This window comes from Rhineura floridana, chromosome 1 (genome assembly GCF_030035675.1).
Source record: "Rhineura floridana isolate rRhiFlo1 chromosome 1, rRhiFlo1.hap2, whole genome shotgun sequence".
Lineage (NCBI taxonomy): Eukaryota > Metazoa > Chordata > Lepidosauria > Squamata > Rhineuridae > Rhineura > Rhineura floridana.
The window spans coordinates 242202980-242227603 of record NC_084480.1 but is presented as its reverse complement, the minus strand read 5'-3'; the positions used below and the strand labels follow the sequence as shown (position 1 = coordinate 242227603).

Sequence of the window (24624 nt, the reverse complement as noted above, 5' to 3'; positions counted from 1 at the left end):
ATCCAGGAGGACGAGGAAGGTATGTTCTCCCCTATCTAACGCCCTCCTCATATCATCCACCAGAGCGACCAAGGCTGTTTCAGTTCCATGCCCAGTCCTGAAGCCCGATTGGAATGGATCTAGATAATAATTCTTTCTATGCCCCCCTCCCCATGGTAGCTAATTTTTGAATCCTGGACAGAAAAAAAATCAGTTTTAGTGAGAACAGTTTTACTTGGTTGAAAATGATTTAAAAAAAAAACACCAACAAAAAACCACAGGCAATTTTTGCCAGCTGAAGAAAGAAACAAATTCTCACTTCCTAGTAGTGAGCAGCAGAATAATGGGAGTAGAGCAGCGGAGGTGTGGATTTCATGATCACAGCAAGCTCTGTTTTATTCAGAATATTAACCACAACGTTCAAAATATGTTCTGTAACCACATGGAAACGATGGCATGGGGAACAGCTTGTAGGAGGGAGATTGTGATGAAGGATTAGAATGGGGCAGGGAGAAATTCAAGGGAAACCAGAAAACAAGCCTTACTTATATAGGTTAGACTATAGCAGAGCTCTGATTTGACATTTTGCTACTCATATAAAAAGCAACAACAATAATGAAATTGTCTTCCCACCATTGTTCAGAAAAGAGTGAACATGAACAACAACCTGTATGGTTGGGAAAGCCTGGTGGATGGAACCTGTGTGGGGCAAACATTATCGTAAGAGAGGGAGGGAATATTCCTCACTGTGAATGAAAAAAATGAGTTAATGTAGTTTCTTTTCTTGTGTCTTAATTAAAAAATATATTAAAAGGACAGGGAGGGCAGTGTGCAATAATTCATCCCCAACCCCCCAAAGTGTTACAGTAATTGTACTTGTAATACCACTCTAATGCAGTAATTTCTGACTGAGAAAGCAACAAGATCTAACCTTAGTGAGTTTAGGAAGCTTTGTGACCAAGTTAGCAGAACTGCATATGATTTGGCCCCTTCTTGAGTACTGCAGGATCTCCTCAGGGGCAGCCTACATCCTATGGAATGAACCCAAAAGCCATCCAAGTCCAAACAGAATACAGAATATAAGGATTCAAAAAGTATTCCCACCACATTCATAGCCAGAGCACGTACTCCTTCCGTTTAGCACATCTGATTTCTATAATATCTTTTCTGGGCACCATGTGCTGAACTGTGTGTTTAATGTGTGGTTTACTGTTTTTAAACAAGTACACTTTTATTAACCTGAGGACTACTGATAGGGCACTTGACACTGTTTCTGGAAAAGACATCTTGCCTACTGTAGGAGTTGTTTCATCAACCAAACTGAATATTTTAAATGCCACTTGGGGTACTTAGGGTAGGCGTATTGTGGATTCACAGCAAATATTGTGTTAATATGACCCTAGTGTAATGGTTGTTGAGATTATATAACTGTGGCAATGCAAGAATTTCACGCCTACCTTTTTGCTGAGCATTTTTGGTTACCATCTTTTTCAAAATGGACAATTTAAAGCCATGTAAAATGACCTGGTGAATATTCTGGTTTACTATAATTAGGGGGAAACAATCTGGGCACAGCAGCTGAAAAGGCCCCTATCCTGCCTCCCAGCCAACTGGAGTGCAGAACAAGCCTCACACAAAGGACACAGTGGACAAACACAACTGCAATGCAAAAAACATGTATATCCTCATGTGACTTGAAGTATCCAAGCTGTGTGTACATACATTACACTTGTTATACTACCCAAAGAAGATGTAATATTTTCAGGTGATATGTTATAGCCTAACAGGTCTAGAATACATAGGATTAGGTCCAATGTAACATCTCTTACTCATGCTAAATGCTTCTAGCATAAATACTATTGATAGGGCAAGCATACCACTACATTTTGCAACACCCTCTCCGGCTCAATCCCATATTTGCTAGTGCAGAAAAGTTTTGAATTGGCCATAGTTTGAATTTCACTACTGTAATAATGGTTTTCTTTAAAATTTCTTACTTGAGAGTGGTGAGTTCCGTAAGTGATGGTTGGGTGGCCTTGAGATAGCTCTCTCTTCGTGCAGCAATCTTTGGAGATGGCTTTGGGCTAGTGTCAGAGTCGCCACTGTCTTCATCTCCCATGGCTTTGATGTAACTGCCACTACGCATTCGCCGGCATGGAATCTCATCATCTTTGCCATGTGGAGTATACCCAGACCATTCATCTTGAGGAACCTGTAATACAAGCAACATATAGTTTAATTTTTCCTCTTTTTAAAAAAAATGGAATTTTATTTTGAAATTAAGTTAAAAATAGAGGTAACAAAAAGGAAGAACACCTTTAACAATACAAGATAACTAATTAAGGAAAAAGGAAACAAACTGATTGCAGCCTTTAGTACATCATGGATAAGGTTGTGCAACAATGAGAGCTCACTAACTGTTGACAGTTTGTTTGTCTAAGTCATGTAGCTAAATCATATTCAGAAAAATGTACATATGCATCTGTACTTCACCAGAAATTGATCAGAAGCTTGGCTTTTACATAGGAAGGGGGTGGGGAGGAAACCATGGCACCACAACATCTTGTTTACAAATAGGGAGCAAGTTTGTACATAATCATGGCCTCTGAATTTTATCTGTTTCTGCTCCTTAGAAAATTATTTGGGAGACTTCCAATTATGTGCTATATATTACTGCTGTTGTATATATTTGCTTCAGAAGGTCTTTATGCAGGAATCCAGGGTCATTAGATTCAAAATGATGAAGAAACATAGCTCTATTCAGAGTTACATGTGAAAATGTGGATAAATTTCTCACAGTAATCAACAACCATGCACTTTTGGACATTCCCACCAAAGGTGAAAGCATGAACCAATCTATCCAAACACCCTAACCAAATACTGATGATAGTTTGGACATATTAGATGAAGCCTTGCAGGGCTAATGTACCACCTACTGATCATTTTATATTGCACTTCCTTTATATTTTGTGTTGATTGATATGACCTCAAAATAGGTCCAGATGCAACACCAATCATCTTATTTCAAAGACTTACTCAAATAATTTCCCCATGCCCTAACACAAGATTACTTGTCATCTGAACATGGCATTTGGAGGGTACTATAAATAGACTGTCAGAACTTTACTTGAAGAAACAGCAGCTTCTATGAAGGATTCAAAAGAAGTGAGTGGGTGCTTGGTTGCCTGCTTGATGAGAGTCTAGCTAAGAAAGTGACGTAATTGGAGGAACTGCTACAAAGAGAGTGAAAATTGGTTCAGCTTTTTTCAAGTCCAACATAAGAGAGATTTCCCTTTATCCAATAAATTAAAAAAACTATCCTCTCACAACTATCCACACGTGAAAGCCTTTGAAGCTGTTGTATGCTGCACCTTCTGGATGATGCAGCACAGACACTGATATTCCTCTTCTTTCTCAGTTTATAAACAATTCCGTGATATAGAAAGAAGACTGATTGTATAAATAAGAGTTGTACTTGGAAAACGTAGGCCCAGTTTGCAAATAAAGCCAGACCGTGGCTTAATGCAAATGAACAAATCTGTGGGTTCCCAGACTGAAGATCATGGCTGCAGCACTCCTCCCCCAGTCCTGCTGCTGCCATCCTATCTGGGGCTAAGCCATAATTTGGCTCAGCATTATGTCTGAACCAGGGCTTGTCTCCTTCAGCAAACTGTGAGCTATAAACCAAAAGCAACCTTGGTTACAGCTTGTGGTTGGTCTGGAGTGAGACAAACCATGAGCCCAGATTTGAATGCAATACAAAGCCAAATCATGGCATAGCCCTGAGAAACACAGCAGCAGCAGCAGCAGGAAGACTGGGATGGGTGGATGGAGTGCTGCAGCCACGATCTTCAGTCCAGGAATCCACGTTTGCTCATTTGATGTGTGCAAACCGGATCATAACGAACATGATCTGAAATGTTACAGTCCTGAAGCACTCAAAGAGCTCTAGGTGAGAAGTGGCTGCCCTGTTCCTTCCAATTTAGAAAATGCTCTGCTGGCACAATGTGAATCTCCATTGCAAATGTGGAGCATTTCCTCATTAAAGAAAACAATGAGGCAGCCCTAGCTTTCACTAGGCAGTTTCCCTACACAGAGATGATACTGGAGGCATATTATGCTTTTAAGTTTTTTGAAATTTCATCTAACAAAATGTATATACTGCTTACCACAACAGAAGACCTCTACACGGTTTACAATAGAACCATTACAAATTTAGCAGGTTTAAAACTGTCAATTTATAAAATATATAGGGTAAGCAAAGAGGATATGAAGCCCCATGCATATGCTCGTAATCCCAAAGTGCCATCAGTCCGTCATTCCAATATCTTAGTTGCTGCTTCTATCAGCCAGGAACTTCATAGTAACCTTCAGCCAGCCAGCTCCCCACGGAAAATCTATTTTCTCCTGCTAGCCTGAACAGGAGTGTGTGTGAGTGACTACTATTGATTAGAGGTTATGAATAACCCTACATCAAGCATCAAGTGTCAGCCTTAAGAAAAGGTACCATTCTGCATAACCAAATACCAAGGCTCATATTCTGAGGAAGGAGGTTTACAGAAGCTCCTCCCCCTTGCAGTTGCCTGTACAACCCGAAAAACCTCTCTGGTTGGTTGGGGGCTGCTGGGAAGTTGGAGAATCTCCTAATTTGGGGCAATTTCCTCCTTCCTCCACAGCTGTTTGTGCCCCATCCTATATTGTTCAGTAGGGCTTCCCAACCCTCTGGAGAGATTTTTTGGAGGGGGGGTACAGCTTGCTGCCTGGTGCAGGGAGAGAAGTTAATGGTTAATCCAAGCCATATTTACAACAGTATTGCTCTTCAAAATTAAGAGGGCACTATAGAAATTCAACTGACAACTGATGCAGGCTTCTTTGTTAAAGAATCCAGGCAGGGTTTGGGGAAAATGTGTTATGAATCTAGTGTGGAAGACATAGCTCAAACAAACTTTCTAATAGAGAAGGCTGGTAGCAGGAGGGGTCTGGTTGCAGGTGGAACCAGAAGCCATGTGACTCGTGTATCAGAGTGGCAGTTCCCCATGTTTGAGATTATGTGATCAGACTTCTGGAACACCTGTATGTCTAGCATACACACTAGTTCTACACTTCACACAAGGCAATACAAACGTGAATGTATGATGGGATGCCACAGCAAATCATAGTTCTCTAATTAATACATGCAAGTGGCATACACATGGTGTAGCTGCTTCTGGAATATCCATGAAAGTAATCTTGTATGAAGTAGCCCTGAGTACTTGATTGGTAACCAGTGGATCTGGTGGATAGCAGATCTACTTAAAACATGGGCTGTAAGCTTACAAAAACAAAACCTAGTCTATTAATCATATAGCTTTAATACATGAATTGATTAAATCTGTATACATTTGTTTATAAATAAAGTTATAGTTCTTAAGATAAAATCATACTTCGTTTTTAGAGTATGCATGCACGAGTCACAGATAGGGGACAGGGGAAACATTGGCTAAAGTTGAACTGTGCATCAGATTATCCCTCAGGTCGTGCATTAGTTTGTTTTTGCAGATCTGTTTTTTTTCTTAGAAGCTTCTCTGGCTTTTCCTAATACGGGATTTTTTTAAAAAAGAAGCAGTGTTGAATATAATTACTGATGACATCTATCTAAACAGGTGAAATGTGTATTCCCTTTAACATCTGTGTCAATGAGGTGATGATGGCAGCCATTAACATTTGTTTGATTCTTAATCTGTTCTCCCACTTGTACCTTTTTTTTTAAACTCACACAGGCACAGCACAGCACAGCAGTCTATACAGTCAGTGTTTGTCAGATGTGTCTGCTCAAAAGATGCTTCCAAGTATTAGCACAAGTTCTCTTGTCTGTCAGTTGTTTCTGTATGCATGTATGAATGTGTGAACTCCTCAGCCTCAGGGTTGTGTATTTGATGTTGATGTGATGTTGATGTGTCTCTTGGTGGGTGGTGTGGCTGAGAGTACAGGGTTGGATGCTTACAGAATGATTTCTCTCAGAGTCACATCTGTGGGAGAACTTCACACAGACCAACTCACTCATGATGGCAGAGCACAGAGTAGGACTCAGCAGGACAGGAGGACACCTGACTCCATAGTCCATACCATACATGATGTATTTGCAAAGCATGCCTTGAACAAAGTCTTTTTAAAAAAATCATAAACAGCGTTACTCCAGCCTTATACAAATCACTTTCTGGAAGTCCCTCACACATTGCTTGCTCTATGCTTTCATTCAGTTTCACTGTTTTAATATTAAGTATGCATCATCATCATCATGGTTTAATTGTGTTTGATGGGGTGGGGGAGGTAGTTGATCATCACCATTCAATCCTCCCTCACAAAATGTAATTATACTATGTTTAATTTAAGCAAACATGACAACTGCTCTGAGCAGCACAACCCAAATACAACCCTAAATTATACACCAATTTAATTTGCTTTCTTTCCAAAGCACATTGAGAGACCAACTCACTTATTATTAGCATTTATATCCCACCTTTTCTTCAAGGAGCTCAAGGTGGTGTACACAGTTCTCCCTCTCATTTAATTCCCACAACAACCTTGTGAGATAGGTTAGCTGAGTGGACTAGTCAGTCACTTGATGGAGTTATGGAAGACAGGAGAGGGAAAAATCTATTGATGACAGTGTGAATGAGCAACTGTCTTTATGTGAAACACTCCAATCAATAAATGGCTCACAGATAAGCTTCTCAATTTTGTGTTTTTTTTTGTTTACTAGTCATTGCTTCAGGCAGGCAAAACCAGCCAGGCCAGCTCAGCAGTATACTGGGTAGTGAAAAACAGGAGAGGCATGGGAGGGGACAGGGGAAAGAAGGAAGACAAATGATTTTTAAAAATGGTTATCATTGTGGAGTGTTGATGGTGGATCCAGCAATATCAATTTTTGGTTGATTAACTTCAAACAACCTAAATGTAAGGACAGTGACTCAGCAGTGGTTCAGTTTTAAATTTTCAAAATTACATCACATAGCAGGAAAAAAGTTTGACTGCACAAGCCCCATTTAATGGTGGGGGGAGGTAACTGACTGTCTTCAGGCAGACAGTAAGCTTGAGGCAAGAGGCCTATTGACAGAAATTATCTGCTTCATTTACATTTGACTTTTTTTAAATCCACAGACCATCTGTAGAAAGAACCAAAAGAACAAAAGCATCAGTAAAAAGAACAAAATCTGTAACTTTATTTTTTAGCAACAGAAAAGGGTGAAATGGTAAAAGTGGTGGATAACAGAAAACAATAACACAAAACAATATGTATACAATACAAAGCAAACTTTACTTCATTTCTTCCTGGCCAGGTATTGGTAGAAAAAATAATGTACTATCCAAGCCTTTCTAATTTGGTGCCCTTCAAATGCTTCAACTCCCATCATCTCCACTCACTAGCCATCCTGACTATGCTAGGATGATGGAAGTTGAAGTCAGCCAATCTGACCAAGGTTGGAAGAACAGGAAGCACCTATCTTTTAGAGCCTCCTTTCCTTGACTTACGTTATCTTGTCTCCTGTCAAAGAGCTTTCACCACAGGAAAACCCAAACATTGTTAATCCCTGCTGCCTTATTATACTTTTTGGAAGCCGTTTTTGGTACTATTCTTCTCCATGCATAGATATGTTTTGGACCTTCAGCACTCAAAATAAAATGAATTTCTATTCAGACAGGATTGAATCTAAGCAAGATTTAATAAACTTTTCTTTTTGCCATGACATACAACTTTCAAGACCTAATCTGAGATCCTTTGTTGATCACCTCAAACCTTTTCATGATCCAGTTATAAACTTTGGGGTCCCCCTCCATCACCCAGCCTGCTGATACCTCCATCCTGTGTGCGAGTGATGCCATTTTGGCTACAAAGCAACATCACTCACAGCTGGAATATTGGAAGAAACAGGAAACAATGCCTGAATGACAGAATAACTTGTCAAGATGGTAGCATTCCTATCCTAATATTTCACTCCTCTCAAACAATACTTTCAGCTTAAAAGGCAACTTAATCAAACTGATGGTTGATTACAAACAAAATGCATGCAGAGGTCCATGTGCCAATGTTCAGTCACTTCTGCTAGCCCTTTGATACAACTCTAGACTATTTATCTATTGTATGCAGTACTTTTTTGTGACAGTACTCATTGGTACAGAGTACTGTCACCTCTTTGTTTGCTGCCCATGGCAGCCATTTTGTACTGCTGTGCATGGTACTTTTATCAAGATATGAATATCAGCCCCTCATTTTTTTCCAAAAAAGCAATATGTGTGTGTGTGTTTGTGTGTATAACGTTCCCAAAGAGAGTAAATATCACAAAATAAAAATCTTATTTAAAAACCCCATATATTAAAATTAAAATAAAAAATCAGTTTATAAGCAGCAGCAGCAGAAGCACCCATAAACCTTTGTTTCCTCTATCCCAACTCATCAGTTTTTCACAATGTCTACTTGAAGCAAACTTCGACAGTTCCAGAGTAAAGCAGGGAGGATGGATTGCAAGGGATGGAATTTATTTATGGACAGGTTCGAGTTTCAGTTGGCTTTTAACCAGAGCCCAATGAGAAAACCCTGAGCCCAAAATCATGAAAGCAATGGTTGTTAAGAAAAAGGACACCACAAGCCTTAAAACCAAGGTCCACAACACTGGTAAGTAGAAAGAGCAAGAAATGGGGAAGCAGACAAATCTAGTGGATAAGGAGCTAGCAATGGCTGTGCTTAAGTCTGGTCTGAATGGGAATGGAAAACAGTGAGACCTGCAAATGAGGAGGCATCCCAGGTCTTGGCACCCTAAACTGGGTGGATACATACCATCCATCACCTGATTGTCAGGAATCACCAACCTCTTTAAACCATCTGAACTCTGCCCAGGGCCCATCAAACTGGCATGGAAAATAGCCCCTACGTTTAGCATTCAGTTTTATGGATCCCTATGAGGATACCTTTTCAAACTATTAGAAAGGGCTAGAAACTAACAGGTCCTAACAATTGTAACAGGGACACAACAGCCAAATAGTTGGATGTGTCTGTCCATCCATTTCTCCCACAAACTCAACTTTTTGCTTGTTGTACTACATAGCATTCATTGTACAGCCTTTTATTGGCAGGATAGCTCAAGGCCTTGACCCTAGTTGTGAACCTTGACCCTAGTTGTGAACCTTGAGTGACATCCCTGGTGCATTTTGACCTGGATACTGTACATGATAATACAAACAGTGACTGTTGCAAAACCAATATGACAAATGGAGAAAAACAAGCCATATCATACTGGCTGAATTTTTCTCTCTGTGTGTGTGTGTGTGTGTTTGTGTGCGTGTGTAACATTTTATCCTACTCTTCTTCCAAGGGCTCATAGTTTCCCCCTCAGCCTTTCATAAGAATCATGAGATAGATTAGGCTGAGAGAGCATGACCAGCCAGATATCACTTTGTGGCTGAGTGGGGATTTGAATCTATGTCTCCTGATTCTACTCAGCATTCCTATGAATGAAATTAAAATCAGCCTACATTACAAGAGGGCTATATTTTTCCTAGCAGAAATGAGGATTAGAATGTCTGAAAGAGAAACAAATTTAGACAAATTTCTATTGCAAAAATGAATATTGACAGTTTAAAAAATATTATGATCATTTATTAAATAAAACTGTTTTGAAGACTAATCTGTTCCCCCCCACCCCTCAACAGATCATTGATGAACACTGATGTGCAGTCTTCTTGTAGTGTTCCCAGTTCATTGCAGAGTTGATGTGCAAGCGTATGGTTTAATTCAACCAAAACATTTAACAGTTCACATTTTCCAAAATAAAAGTAAAAATAAACAAATTGTCAGTTACTGTAAAACCCTTTTGGTTGCATACAGTTACTGAGATATCTATACTATATCTCACACGTATGAGAATCCTAAAAGGAATTCCGTACTGCCTTCTCAAATGATCTTGTAGGTTTCTTGCTACACACAATAGACAAATTACCATTTGAAACACTGTCTACAACAAATGCCTTAATAATATCCAGCAGTTCACATTGGTCTAGTGCAGATAAAATCGTTTAGTAGCTATGCAGCTTACGACAGCAAACATTACTGAGGTATTCTTCCGTTACTGAAATTTTAGAATAGAACTTCTGAATCTTTAAATAAAGCAAATTAAAATTTAAAAATTATAAAGCCAAGAATAAAATAAAATTTGATGGCTTTTATGCATCAGTATGCATATTAAATTCATATGAATGAAATATAAAATACATAGCAACTGCTTCTAAAATTTGCTTTTTTGTTTCCCTTGTCTTATAATTGCTATGAGCTTACCTTGTAAGGCGAAAAAGCAAACAGACTGTCTTTATGGCAGAATATATTCATTCTTCATCTCAATTTTGTAATGTTTTATTGCAGTTGAGAACATTTAAGCTTCTTTTAGGCTTTGCCAAGGCAAATGTGGGTGAGGTTAGAAGTAAACACTAGGTTTGGGGAGGGGGGAGTGGTTGGCCATCACTCACAATGGGAGACTTGCAACCAAAGCTTTCTATTAGTATGCAAATATTTAATGAAATGAAATTACACAACTGAAGAACAATGCATAATGATTGCTCCATGCAGATCTTCAAATCTAAGCAATTGGGGGGTTCTTAGTGGCCCTTATGGCTGCTTTACATGCAACTACAGCACCATTCATTTGCTGACTTTTGCTTGCTAGGAACTTTTATAGTTAACATAATAATAATTCAGCAAAATAAGAACAAAATTTTTGGTTACTGTTAAGATTTGATCTTAAATATGTAGGTAGATCCCCAAAGGAGTCAGACACATGATCTTGTACTTGGTTACTGTCAAAACAGAAGATTTTAAAGTCATGTGAATCAAGAATTTAAGAAGGCACATGTGAATGCACAAGCACGATCATCTGCTGAGAAATATGTGACCGATGATAAAACTTGTATGATGTGTGCAAGTGTGTGGTACTCTCTATACAACATTTGACACAAGTTAGCGTGAGTTATGTCAATCACAGCTGATAATCACAACTCATAGCTATCATACACATGGAAGCTTTGCACTTTTTAGAAAGATATATAGGAATTTCCAATTTAAAACTCATTGAACATTTTTAAATATCTCCAAAACCTAGAGCTTTATCCTTGTGGGAATTTACTAGTGATCTACTTCAATTGACCTAACTGATATTTTTGAAAATCCCTTTATATGTTGGCAGATCAGTTTTAATAGCCAAGAAAAGTTATCCAAGCAGCATTAGAAACCAATAGAACAGATTGGGTTGGATCCAGAGATCTACTCATGGGAGTGGGCAGAATATGGCTATCCTATCTTCTCTTCCCAACATCCTCCCAACTCCACCAAAAGGGTCCTTGAGCCCCTTCTGAATTGGATGGACTTAAGTGTGGGGTCTGAGGGGAAGGAGAGATTCCACAAAATTGGGCATAGAATAGGTGTAGTACAGTCTAGTCCAGCCTTTCCCAACCAGTGTGCCTCCAGATGTTGTTGGACCACAACTCCCATCAGCCTCAGCCAGCATTGCCAATGGTCAGGAAAGATGGGAATTGTGGTCCAACAACATCTGGAGGCACACTGGTTGAGAAAGGCTGGTCTAGTCTGACTGTCCTGGTCATGTCAGCATCCTGGCAGCCTCTTTTTGCATCAATTGTAGTTTCTGAATTGTGTTTAAAAGCAGCCCCATGAAGAGAGCATTGCAATAATCTAGTCTGGCTGTTACTAATGCATGGGAAACAGATTGGCTCCACTAGTGCATTCGCACTACACCAACCTTGCTGCCACCTTGTTCCTCCCCGTCCAGGTAAGCACAAGTGACTTGGATAGAGGTCAAACAGTCCGCTGCTGCCAAAGGCCATGAGATGGAATGGTGGTACCCAGCTTCACCTTCTAGAGACACTCCTGCCATAAAACTGTGTCTCCCAGTGCCACTTGCAAGGTAGCCCATAATGTTTTATCACTGAACACTGCTGTTGTAAAGGATCACTGTTTACTCTGCATGCCTTCTAGCTGTAATTGAGTAGACACTGTCTGTATTTTTGTCTGTCATTTTCCTCTGACCTTACTGTTTACATTCCCTCCACCACCACCCCAAAATGTGTGTGCATGTATACATACCCGCAACCGAGCATTACACTTCATACATCTGATGAACTTGACTCTAATCCATGCAGATTTATGCCATAATAGTCTTTAAGGTGTCACAAAGCTTGACTGTTTTTGTTACAACACAGACTAACATGGCTACCTCTCTGTAAATTACAATTAATGTGTATGGTACGGTTATACATCAGCATCTGACATATTCAGTATACCAAACTTGCTCCATACAATTCTTCCAAGCTACACAGGAAGTGGATTAGACTGTGAAAGACCAACCCAAATTGTGTTTGCATTTTGACAAATTTGTAGGGCAGTACAATATCTCAGAGAGGAGGTCAGGTCTCCTGCTCCCCCGGTGCATTCACTGTAGCTGCCCAATCTCCCTGCTTTTTAAAGTTTGATAGAAATATCTGTGGGCTATAGGTACATTCTTAAACCGTGAGGTTTTTTACCTATTAGTGAATTTATCTGCTTTTTAATCTGGGAGGTAAGAAATGGGAACCTGTGCAAGTGTGCTGAGAATGGATTGATCATTTGCATGCTTATTGAGTTCAGTAGGATTTACTCCTGTGCAATCATGCTTAGGATAGGTAAAACTGACTGTAGGGAGGGAGGCTTGGAGTGGGCAGGGGATGAGGAAGATGGGAGAAGGAAGGGAGAGCAGAGGGGAAGGAGGGGAAAGGCAGGTCTGATCTTTTGCATGCTTATTGAGTTCAATGGCATTTACTCCCATGCAATCATGCTTTGCATGTGTTTTTAAATATGTTTTGTTTTAATATATTTTAAAGTCTGTTTTTATGATGTTTTAGAGTGTTTTTAATGCTTTTGTTTGCCACCCTGGGCTCCTACTGGGAGGAAGGAAACAAGCTGAAGGCCAATGAATTTTTAATACCAGCATGATAAAGTCAGACCAGCCAGTTTTAAACCTAGCTGCTATATTCTGAAATAGCTCTAGGGCTGGCATGACTCTGGTTTTTGCCCAGAGACTTTTGGGTCCTATCTGGGTCTCCAAGTGAGTCATTCCAATCTCCAGGCTCTTAGCTTTCATTTTTTTTAAATTAACTTCCTAGGTGGTCTGGTTTAAGAGATATACACCAAAATGTTACCCCCCTCTACAAATTCTGTAGGCAGCCAGATGTTCTAATCCCTGCCCTTTCATGTTTTTAACCAATAAGTGAAGTCAGGGTTGTGCTTGACAAAGGATTTGTTGATCTCTAAGCAACAGCAAGAACCCACTGCAAATCCTGAAAACAGCTTCCTTGGCCTGCTTGTCTGCACATTAGAAGTTGAGTGAGTTTATAGCTTTCAGCAGCAATAAGATTGCCTTTCTTTCTACAATAATGTAGCAGGAAATCAAGAACACAAGGTCACAGCAGGATCTTGTGAGGTATGTACAGTAACCAATTCAGTTATGATTATAATTAAAGTGTACATGCAGGGTTTTTTAATTACTTGCAAAAATAGCATATTATACATTTTATCCCTCAAGTAATTTTTGAACAGAAATAAAAGCGTACATGTGATGATGCCATTACAATGTGTTATACTTTTCTAATTGTAAGGAGTCAAGTTTAAATTTTCCTGGGCTGTTGAAGAGGGCAGTTTGTCTAATTCATTGCCTGTTTTGAAAACCGTCCCATTATGAAGCTTTAATCCTATACTTACTTTTCTGGGAGTAAAGTTGCAATGCTAATACCACATACCTGAAAGTAAACCCCATTGAATTCAGTAGGACTTACTTTTGATATACACGGTTAGGATCATGCTGAAAATCAATGGGACTTTTCAGTGAACATAACAAAGGATTTCATTGTAAATCTTTTTCTCCCCCTCCTATCCTATTTTTAAACAATTAGGCAGGGCTTACTTAGGTGTCACTGCTTTTATTTGGTAGGAAACTAATACTGATTTTTTTTTAAAAAAAATTCTGCATTGATCAACTGGTTTTGACAGTTAACTAGTGTGTGTGTGTGTTCTTCCCAACAACCTGTGAGTTAGCTTTAGGTTGCTGCTTGGAAACCAAAAAAAAGTATAAAACAGTGGCTAAACAGCTTAAAGTGGCATGATTCTGAATTTTGGGTTGGGTTAAGTTACTTATCACTTGAAATTGCAATCCTGTGCACACTTCCCTTTTTGAGAAAGCCTCACTGAATATATTGGGATTTACTTCTGAGTAAACATGCATAGGACTGCACTATGCATATCTTTATGGGTTGTGTAAATAATAAACATTTTTGCTAGTCATGCTTATATAAATATCTCTTCATACTACATCTTGACATGTATCTGCTTTCACACTATGGTTGTACATTATTATTTCCTCTACATTTTAAGTGTGCCCTTCTTCCTTGGGGTGGTCATGGTCCCCTCTGTTGTTTTCACCCTGAAGGGCAGATTAGGCTGAAAGACAGTGAGTAGCCCCTGGTCACTCAGTAAACTTTGTAGCTGATTTCCATTAAAAAAATTAATTAAAACAATTTATATGCAGGCAAAGTAATGCATATCCACATAATACATTTAAAGCACATCCAACTTGCATTTAAAGCACATGACTTACCCCAAAGAATCCTGAAAAGTGTAGTTCCCCACTTACAGTTATAGTTGGTTGCTACCACCCTTAACAAATTACAGTTCCCATGATTATGTGGTGGGACTAATGTGTTTTGAATGTGTGTTGAATGTGCTTTAAATGCATAGTATGGATCTGCCCTATGTGTGCTGTGCATTCATTAGCAAATGGAAAAGAAAAATGTAAAAGATACTTTTTTAAACAGGGGAAGGGCTGTAGCTCAGTGGTAGGGCATATGCTTTGCATGCAAAGGTCCAAAATTCAACCTCTGGAAAAGACTATTGCCTTGAATCCTGGACAGCCAATGCTAGTCCATGTCATCAGTACTGAGCTGGATGGTACGAAATGGCCCAAGTTGGTATAAGGCAGATTCCTTTGTTCCTAAAAATGGAAAGAGACCCAAGGGCCACAGTGACACTGAAATTTATTTATGTATTTTATTTACAACATTTATATACCACTTTATTGTAAAAAACCTCAAAGCAGTTTACAGAAGGAATTAAAACAATAAAATTATTGGCAAAAACAATTAAAGATAGGTATTTTAAAACATTCAGAATAATAAAACCCAACAATGAGAAAAAGAGAAAAAACATAATAGCTTCTACATGCCTGGGTAAGCTTGCCTAAACAAAAAAGTTTTTAGCAGATACTGAAAAGAGTACAATGAAGGTGCCTGCCTAATGTCAATAGGCAGAGTTCCAAAGTGTAGGTGCTGCCACACTAAAGGATCGATTTCTTACAAGAGCAGAACAAGTACTATGTGGCACCTTTAACATGGAAAGCACACCTTGAACTTGGCCTGGTAGCAAATCAGCAACCAGTGAAGATTTCAGAAGAGAGGGATTATGTGTTGACAGGGTCTCACTCATATCAGCAGTCATGCTGCAACATTCTGCACTAGCTGCAGCCCCTGGGTCAAGTTGTGCTGCATGGGGATTTCTGCGACCTTGGCTGATTGGCTGCCAGGATTTTTTTCGTTTTGGTTGCTGAATTTTCTTCCTTACTCATAGGAATCTTGGTGCGGTTGGCATGGAAATCATCACTATCTTCTATTTTTATTTTTCTATTTGCATTTCATTTACCTCTGACCTCACTGCCTTACATCCATAGAAACAATAGTGGTTCCATGCACTAGCTCAACCTCCTTAAACGCATTGATGTTTGCATGACAGTTTGTTTCTTGTCCAATAGTGGTAAAAGATAATTTACATACTGGGAAGTGTGGCTTCAACTGCTGTTGTTCCCAAGCTACTACCTGTGAAAGTAGACCAAACCCTGTGTGTTTTCTCTCTGTCAATTATTACTCACTGGAATTGGGTTAGCTGTCAAAGTGAGTTTATAGCAGCCCACAGGGTAGGTAGGAAAGGGGAGAAAATTTTCTTACTCATTGCTCAAACCTCTTTCTGAAGTGAAGGGTCAAGACTGTAAAGACGTTTGGAACAACCACATTAAAAGGCTGGGGCAGGGATTCTAGGCAGGAGGTTGCCAACCCTGCTTTGATATAGATGTCTTCATAGAGGATCCCTAGTCAAGCCTTACCAACAGTATAATCCCAACAGTATCTACTCAAAAATAAGAACTTTTGAGTTCTATGGGGCTTAATCTCTTAGTGTGTTTAGAATTGCAACCTTCAGGGCATCCATCTTTATTCCTGACAGCTCCCATCTTACACATCTCCACAACCCTAGGTTCCCTTTCTCCTACAAGGCCTGGTGACTGGCCTGGCCTGAGGGCACTTAAACCATTCTTGCCAGAAGCAAGTAGTTTAGATTAAATGTTCTCTATCTCCCTAAGCAGGTGAGAAGGAATGATCCCATCACTTCAGGGGACCTGGGAACACTTTCTTTTAGCTAAGATATCTGTCTTAATTTCCAAACAGAGAAAGTTTTTTGTTTGAATAGTATGCTCCAAGAAACTTTGGTTGATGCTTAATGTATCATGCTTAATGACATCACTAGAGTATTCCCCTGTAGCATCACTAGGGCCCATCCCTAAAATCTCACATTTTGGGATGCTTCTGACCTGGCAACCCTAAGTAGCAGCCTCCTGGTAACATATGTGACAAATTTATAATTTGGTTTTCAAGAGACTTTCTTCACTAAGCAACATTACAAAATACATAAAAACCTACATAGAATATAATTAAAATCCAATTAAAATCCATTTAAAACACCTGTTTCACAAGAGTTGTGGACAAACCATAATGTTGTGAGGCAAAGTTTTATTGTAAGAATGTTTTAATGGTTTAAATACAGATTGGAATGCAAATTGTAAGAAGGTCAAAGACCTTGTCTTTTATCCCTGGCTAGGAGCAGAGAAAAGATATAAAGTATACAAGGTCTGCTAGCAATTCACTACGTGACAGTTAAAACTCAATGGTGGCTGCTGCCTACAACACCTAGTGGGGCTGCTAAGAGATCATGGGGTGTGGTCAGTGAGAGGTCATATGGGCATGGCCAAGTTGTTCTTATTTTCTCCCCAACCTCCCTTGCAAAGATACTGTAGGCACTTAAGCATTGCAGTTTTACAAATAGTCAGTACCTAACTAAACTGAAAAATGTCTTACTTTAGTTCAGAAGTTGAGACCTTATACCAGTCTGCTTCTGTGTTGGAAGTGCTTTTTAATATGTTTTTAAACCTTTTTTAAAAAACAATGTTTAACCTTTTTTTAAAGATGTCTTCAAAGGGTTTTTAAAAAAAATGTTTTTTAAAGTTGTTTTGCTTTACAGTAATGTATTTTAAAGTCTGTTTTTATGATGTTTTAAAGTGTTCTTAGTGCTTTTGTTTGCTGCCCTGGGCTCCTGCTGGGAGGAAGGGCAGGATATAAATCAAATAATAAATAAATAAGTAAAAATAAATAAAAAATAGATATTATAGAAAGATTCTCATACAATCTGTCTACCATTGTTCTCTTTTAATAAATAGGTTTTTTGAGGGGAAAAACCCAAGCTGCTCCAACTAGCAACCACACTCTTCTCCTGGCTACAAAGAATGTGCTTTTAGGCATGACCTTCAAGGAAACAGATCTGGGCATGCTCAGATCCAATGTATTTTTCTGATATAGCCTAACAGTCCTCCCTAATCTCTCTGACTCCTCCTTAATTTGCTATGCTAGCTGTGCTGGATAGTCTTCATAACAACAGAGGGAGTAGAAGCCTTCCTAACAGGGGCTGGAGATTAGATGCCTCCCGGTCACATGGCTTTTCTACTTGGAGACACCTGGAAGGGACCTCTTTGCCATAGCTCTACTTTTGGATTTGGATTTGCTGAGGGGCGCAGAGACGTGATTGGCCAGAGAACAGGAGATTGACAGAAATGTTTCCCTAGGCCTCTGGAAGTTCAAAGAAGTATAAAATGTCTCTGTGACAGGAAGGAATGTGTGGTTTTGAGGGGAGATTGTTTTTTCAAAAAATGCTTGACATTCTTCTTGGGAGAGCTGTGCCCCAATAGCCCTAGCGGACCAGCTTCCACTGGTTAAACTGTCACAGTTGCTCTCTGTTACTAAGATAATAGCAGAAGTATACATGCTGAGTTTCAGTACATGTAAGAGCAGTATCGTCCATAAGGGGTCAGTTTATGATTGCTCATTTGGTTGACATTCCATTCACATAATTGGTATATAATTATAGGCTACTGAGGATTTGAATCTCGCCAGAAACAAACTGACTGGGTGGAGGACTCTAGCTGGACAGTATAAAAGGCCAGGTTCTGCACTGTTTAGAGTCAGTTGGGAAGAATTTGGTAGAATTAAGAGTACGCTTGAAGCAACAGCAGCAGAGGTGGCCACCTGAAGAAGACTGGGGAGCATACTTGGAAGCTAGAATCACTTGAGGCAAGAACAAAAATGTTCTACAATACAGATGTAGGAGACTCCAGCAGCAGCCTTTGGGAGAGCTTAGACCAGAGTGAAGACTACTTGTGAAGACCCTTCTAAAGCTGGAAAAATGCCTCAGAGAAGTGAACCCTGTCCAGAGGGAAGGCTTCAATAAAGTTCTCTTGACAAGCCTGTGAGTTAATAGGGCTTGCAGTTAGGAAAGGTAATTGGCTATGGTTATTGTAGGGGAATGAACTAGACCAAGTATCTAGATACCATCTTAAAGTAATAGTTATACCATTAAAATGTATGTAACATCCACTGAAAACATTATTATTATTATTATTATTATTATTATTATTATTATTATTATTATTATTAAAGTTTATAATTAATAACTGAAGTTCATTACAAAAAGATAGGTCTTCAAGATCTGATTAAAAGTATGAAGAGATGGAGCTTGCCTGATGTCACATGGGATTGAATTCCAGAACTTCGGGGCCACCACTGAGAATACCCTATTCTGTGTGCCTATCAGCTTAATTGTCTTTGTAGGTGGGCTCCTAAGCAGGACCTCTGAAGTGAATCTCAAAGCATGGTTTATACAGGTCCAGACAATCCTTTAAGTAACCTGGTTCCAAACAGTTTAGGACTTGAAAAGATCATCACCAGTACTTCAAACGGAGCCCAAAAATATACTGGTAACCAGTGTAATATGACCCAACTGTCAAGTTTCAACCAGCAGCTAGGCAGCCATATGCTGTACCAGTTGAAGTTTCCAAACATACTTTAAGGACAGCACTACATAGAAAGCATGACAGTAGTCCATCCTTGATTTTGCTAGTGCACAGATAACCAAGACAAGGCCTGTTCTCTCCAGATAGGGTCACAGTTGGAGAACTAGCTGAAGCTGCTGAAAACACCCATGGCCATTGCTGCCACTTGCGCATCCCCAGTTAGCACTGTGTCTAGCAGCTCTCCCAAGCTGCAAACTTGATTCCTCAAAGGGAGCACAACCCCATCTAAGATTGGCTGAAAACCTCCATCTAGAATAGTAAGTTTCCCCATTCACAGCACCTCCATCTTCTCAGAATTAAGCTGGATATTATGAGAGCATGGATAGGCTCTGTACAAAAGTGGCAGCAGCTGTTATGCCAACCTGACTTTGTAGCACAAAGTGCATTCACCATCACATCAACTGCATGTTCAAGGCAAGGCCATATCTAAAAGATCCAATGATATGAATCTGATCCTAAGGGGGAATTATTGTTGTTGTTGTTAACATTTATAGACCACTTACTATCTAAAAGATCTCAAAGCGGTTTACAATAGAATACACAAGGTACAATAAAAACATATCAAATTAATTTACTAAGCAAAATATATAAACAATCTCCATATACATAAACATATACATAAACACAGTATAAAAGTCAGAATTCACCAAGGGAAGCCCGTAAGCCACCCTCCCCACTCTATGAAAGTGTCAGAAAACTGAAATTATGTTGATCATGGAAGAGGGCGACAAGCAGGTAAAAGGTTATTGTGACTCTGTTCAGAATAAACCCTCTCTGATATGTTGAACCAACATTTTTGATTACATTCAGCAAACATTTAGCCCATTCCAGACTCCAACGTTACATCAAGCACTCCATTGCCACATCTGGATTAGTTGAAAAGGAAAAATAAAGTGGAGCATCATCACTATAATTATGACATCCAATCCCAAATTGCCAGATGACCTTAAGCACCCACTGTATGTAGATGTTTAACAGAGTGAGGAACAAGCCTGCATTCTTTCGTACTGCATTCTTTCACAAATGCCATGGTGCAGAGCAAAAATTTTGTTGTATACCTTCTTGAACCTTCCTATAAAAGAGGAGCAGAACCACAGAAACAAGTCTCCAACTCCCAACCTGGACAGGCAAGCATAGTGAGCAGTATCATAAGCCACGGAGAAATCCAGAAGAATGAACATGCTCACTCTCCCAAAATTTTGCTCATTATAGGATACCAACTTGGACAACCAAAATAAGTGCTAAATCTACAAAAGACACCAGACACTCTTTGTGTTCTCTCTCCAGACCTATTTTAAAGCAAGTAGGCAGGGCTTACTTAGGTATTACAGTTTTTATTCTGTAGGAAACTAATACTGATTTTTTTTGCAATGACCAACTGGTTTGACAATAAACTATTATATGGACTGTATGTATTTATACATCTGCAGTGTGTGTGTGCATGTATGGAGTCTTTCCAACAACCCTGTGAGGTAGGGTTAGAAACCAAGGCAGCTCACAACAAGAAATAAAGCCATTTAAAATCCAATAACCATAAAAACAAATGCAAACAGTTGCAAAACAGCGTAAAGTGGCATGATTCAGAATTTTGGGTTGTGTGAATGAAGTTGCTTATCACTTGAGGTTGCATTTCTGTCCCTGTTTGAGTAAGCCCCACTGGATACACTGGGACTTGCTTCTGAATAAATAAACCTAGGATTGCACTATAAATATCTTTACAGTTTGTGTAAATAATAAATATATTTGATAGTCATGCTTATATAAATATTTCTTCATTTATCATATTTTTGGGTTTTGGTTAGGAATCCTGACTGGTTGTGAGATGCTTAGTTTTCTGCCTTACTCATAGGAATCTTGTTGTGGTTGGTATGGTATTGCATTTAAGAAATCATGGTACGAAATGGCCTGAATCAGTATAAGGCAGATTCCTTGGTTCCTAAAAGTGGGAAGAGACTCAAGGGCCACAGTGACTCCAACATTTATTTATGTATTTTTATTTACAACATTTATATACTGCTTTATTGTAAAAAATCTCAAAGCGTTTTACAGAAAGAATTAACACAATAAAATTATTGGCAAAAGCGTTAAGGACAGATACTTAAAACATTCAAAATAATAAAACCAACAATGACTTAAAAACAGATTTAAAAACACAATAGCTTCCACATGTCTGGAGAGGCTTGCCTCAAGAAAACTGACTTTAGCAGGTGCTGAAAAGAGGCATCTGCCTAATGTCAATAGGCAAGGAGTTCCAAAGCCTAGGTGCTGCCACTTTACAGGACTGATTTCTTACAAGAGCAGAACAAGTACTATGTGGCACCCATAACATGGAAAGCGCAGCTTGAACTTGGCCTGGTAGCAAATCAGCTATGAATACAGATTTCAGAGCACAGGTATTATGTGCTGATAGGATCTCACTCATGTCAGCAATTGTGCTGCAGCATTCTGCATTAACTGCAGACCCCAGCTCAGGCTGTGCTGCATGGGGATTTCTGTGACCTTGGCTGACTGGCTGCTAGGATTTTTTTAGTTTGGGTTTTTGGTTATGAATCCTGACTGGTTGTGGGATGCTGAGTTTTCTGACCTACTCATAGGAATCTTGTAGTGGTTGGAATGGTATTACATTTAGGAAAGTGTTTCTGCCTTTTGTGTTGTTTTTTCCTATTTGCATTTCACTTATCTTTAACCTCACTCGTTACAGCCATAGAAGCAACAGCAGCATATGCAAGATAATTAACTCCCATTAGTGAAAAGAGCAAGAATTTATAATAATTATTTTAATTGAAACAAGAGGCTTAGCAGTACTTTGAAGAGGACCAGATATTTATTTTCTTTCTGAGCCCAGGACTGGGTCTTTCATGATGCCCAGTGGGAGGCGGGGAGCAGGAGAGTAGTCGATAAGACAGACATCCTGGCATTGGTAATCTAATTAGCAAGGTATGTGTGGGGTTGCTGCACACTTGCAGGCCCAGTTTCATTTTGAGTATGGAGGTGGAAACTGTGTAGATGTGGTTGATCAAAGGGAGAAGAAATTTTGAGTTAAGCAAAGCTCTGCTTTTATAAAACTTAAGAAACATACATATACTTTGAATGTCTGAGTGCCTGCACCAGTGGAATACTGGAGGAGCTTGTAAAACTTGCTCCTACAGTATTTAGAACTGAGCATGTGGTGTGAAAGACTCCTTTTCCTAACATTTTGGCTTCTTGTTTTTCTCCACCAACCACATCTCTGAAATATATCGTATATGGTTAACAGTACTGCTGCCCTGACTTACTTTATGTTGGTTGCTATTTTGTGTTTTTATTATGTTTTTATATTGATTGTGTCTTTTTATTGTTTTTATTATATTTGTAAGCTGTGCTGAGCTCTGTTTTTAACAGCAGAAGGGCAGGATATAAATCCTCTTAATCAATCAATAAATATTCCATAGTGTTGGAAACTAGAGTCTAGGCATCTAAGGCTGAAAATGTTGCTTTTAAAAAAAGATTTCTCACATCTTTCCCCAGTTTTGATGGTAATTCCTAGGCACAAAAACAAAAGGACAATCCAAATATTAATATGCAAATAATATGCAAATAATATGCAAATTAGCCTGCCCGGATTTGTGGAACTGGAATATGGCAACCCTATCTGAGTCTCCTCCCACCCATCAACTATTCAGAAGGAAGCACCTGAGACAGGAGAGGGTTTTTATGTCCTGCAAAGCATGTAACTGCAGCTCCTTAATTTGTAAAGCTGAAGGCCTGAGTACAGAGGTAGGCTTGTTTTCTTTGTAAATAGCCAAAACACTATCCATGCATTTTGCAATTCCATGCTTGATATTTTCAGGATAGAATTACATTGTGAAGTTTATTTATTTATTTATTGTATTTATATACCGCCCCATAGCTGAAGCTCTCTGGGTGGTTTACAGTAACTAAAAACATTAAAAACAAATATACAAATTTAAAATACAGCTTTAAAAACAATTTAAAACTCAATTAAAAAATTTAAAACAATTAAAAAAATTATCCTTATCTTGGAGGCTTTGAATAGCTGTAAGGCAGGGCCTGCAATTAATCTGTACATTGATATTATTTGTATTATTCTGCTAGAATTACTTTTTTTGGTTTGCATTTTGTGCAATCAGGACAGATAAATGGTGCTGGAGAACTTATTTTTTCTTTTTGCAACTTAAAAAAAACCCCAAGTCTATGGAGAAAACAGAAGATGAGATATGAGTGGAGTAAGGAAGAAAATGCTGAAGACTATGCCTCTGTTTCCATGGGAAATAACTTTGTGTGTATGTGGAGACTATCCCAAAAGCCCACTAGGGTAAAGTAGTCTCAGCCCAAAGCTTTTCCAACCCTGCTTTAAAGAAAGCTATGTGGCTTATAGTTGGTCAGTCTCAGCCTGAAGCTTTCTCCACTTCTAGCAGTCATTTCTGCAACTTCATTCAGTGTACAAGGGGAATGGGCTGTAGTCAGCTGGGTAATTCAATCATTCTATAGATCAGCAAGGACTTTGATACCACTGGGAAACCACTGGATCCCTCAGCTTCTGGTCATGGACCTGCCTAGCTGGGCACTCACCCCTACAGAGGATGGTGCACCCAACAAAGTGCTCCAAAGGCACGACCTACCATATGTGTAGGACCAGTGTTGTTTCTGGTATCAATAAAGGTATACAGGCGGGCTCCGCTTATACGGCAGGTTCTGTTCTGGACTGCCGCCGTAAAGCGGAAATCGCCGTAAAGCGAAACCCATTGAAAATAATGGAGCGCGTTGTGTGAAAATTTCACAAAATGTCGCAAAAGCGCAAAAACGGCCTTAAAACGGGGAATATCCCCTCATTGAAAGCCTCCGCATCAGCGGAATGCTGTAAAATGGAACGCCGGCAAGCGGGGCCCTACTGTACATTGCAGTCAGAGACACAACGGAAGTGGGAGTGACAAATGTCCCAGTTTAATGCCAATCAGTTTGCAGCTGCTGAGCCCTTCAGAGGTGCTGTCTTTCCCTAACACAACTGAACCCTTGATATCAATTTCCTGTAAGACTGTTTATTTAATCTCCAGTATTTTTTTCTTTTGCCATGAAGTTTCAGAAGGCCTAAACGTCCCCCTCAGTATTTTTTGATTACCATTACTGCCTCAATCATCCCCAAATATAATTATTTATGAAGCTAAATGCTGATGTCATAATGATACCTCTGTCCAGTGTTTTAGACCCCTTTCCTCTCTGAATGTTCATTTGCTGCCAGAAATGTATTTTTGAACAAGCTCTTGGTGAAGCCCTGTAGGAGTTGTATTCACTTGGGGGAACCATCCTATCTAGCAATCATATAGTTAATAGCAGACTAAATAGATATGACTAA

At 39.2% G+C, this 24624-nt stretch overlaps 1 protein-coding gene across 9 annotated transcripts in view; it reads right to left on the bottom strand.

The window, feature by feature from the left end:
• The window catches only part of DLGAP1 (DLG associated protein 1), a 554365-nt gene that overhangs the window by 163944 nt on the left and 365797 nt on the right, over positions 1–24624 (bottom strand). For all 9 annotated transcript variants that reach the window (XM_061596062.1, XM_061596071.1, XM_061596069.1 and 6 more), the window contains one exon: positions 1977–2191. In XM_061596062.1, the coding sequence (XP_061452046.1) occupies positions 1977–2191 (215 nt within the window). The remainder of the gene's footprint in view (positions 1–1976; positions 2192–24624) is intronic.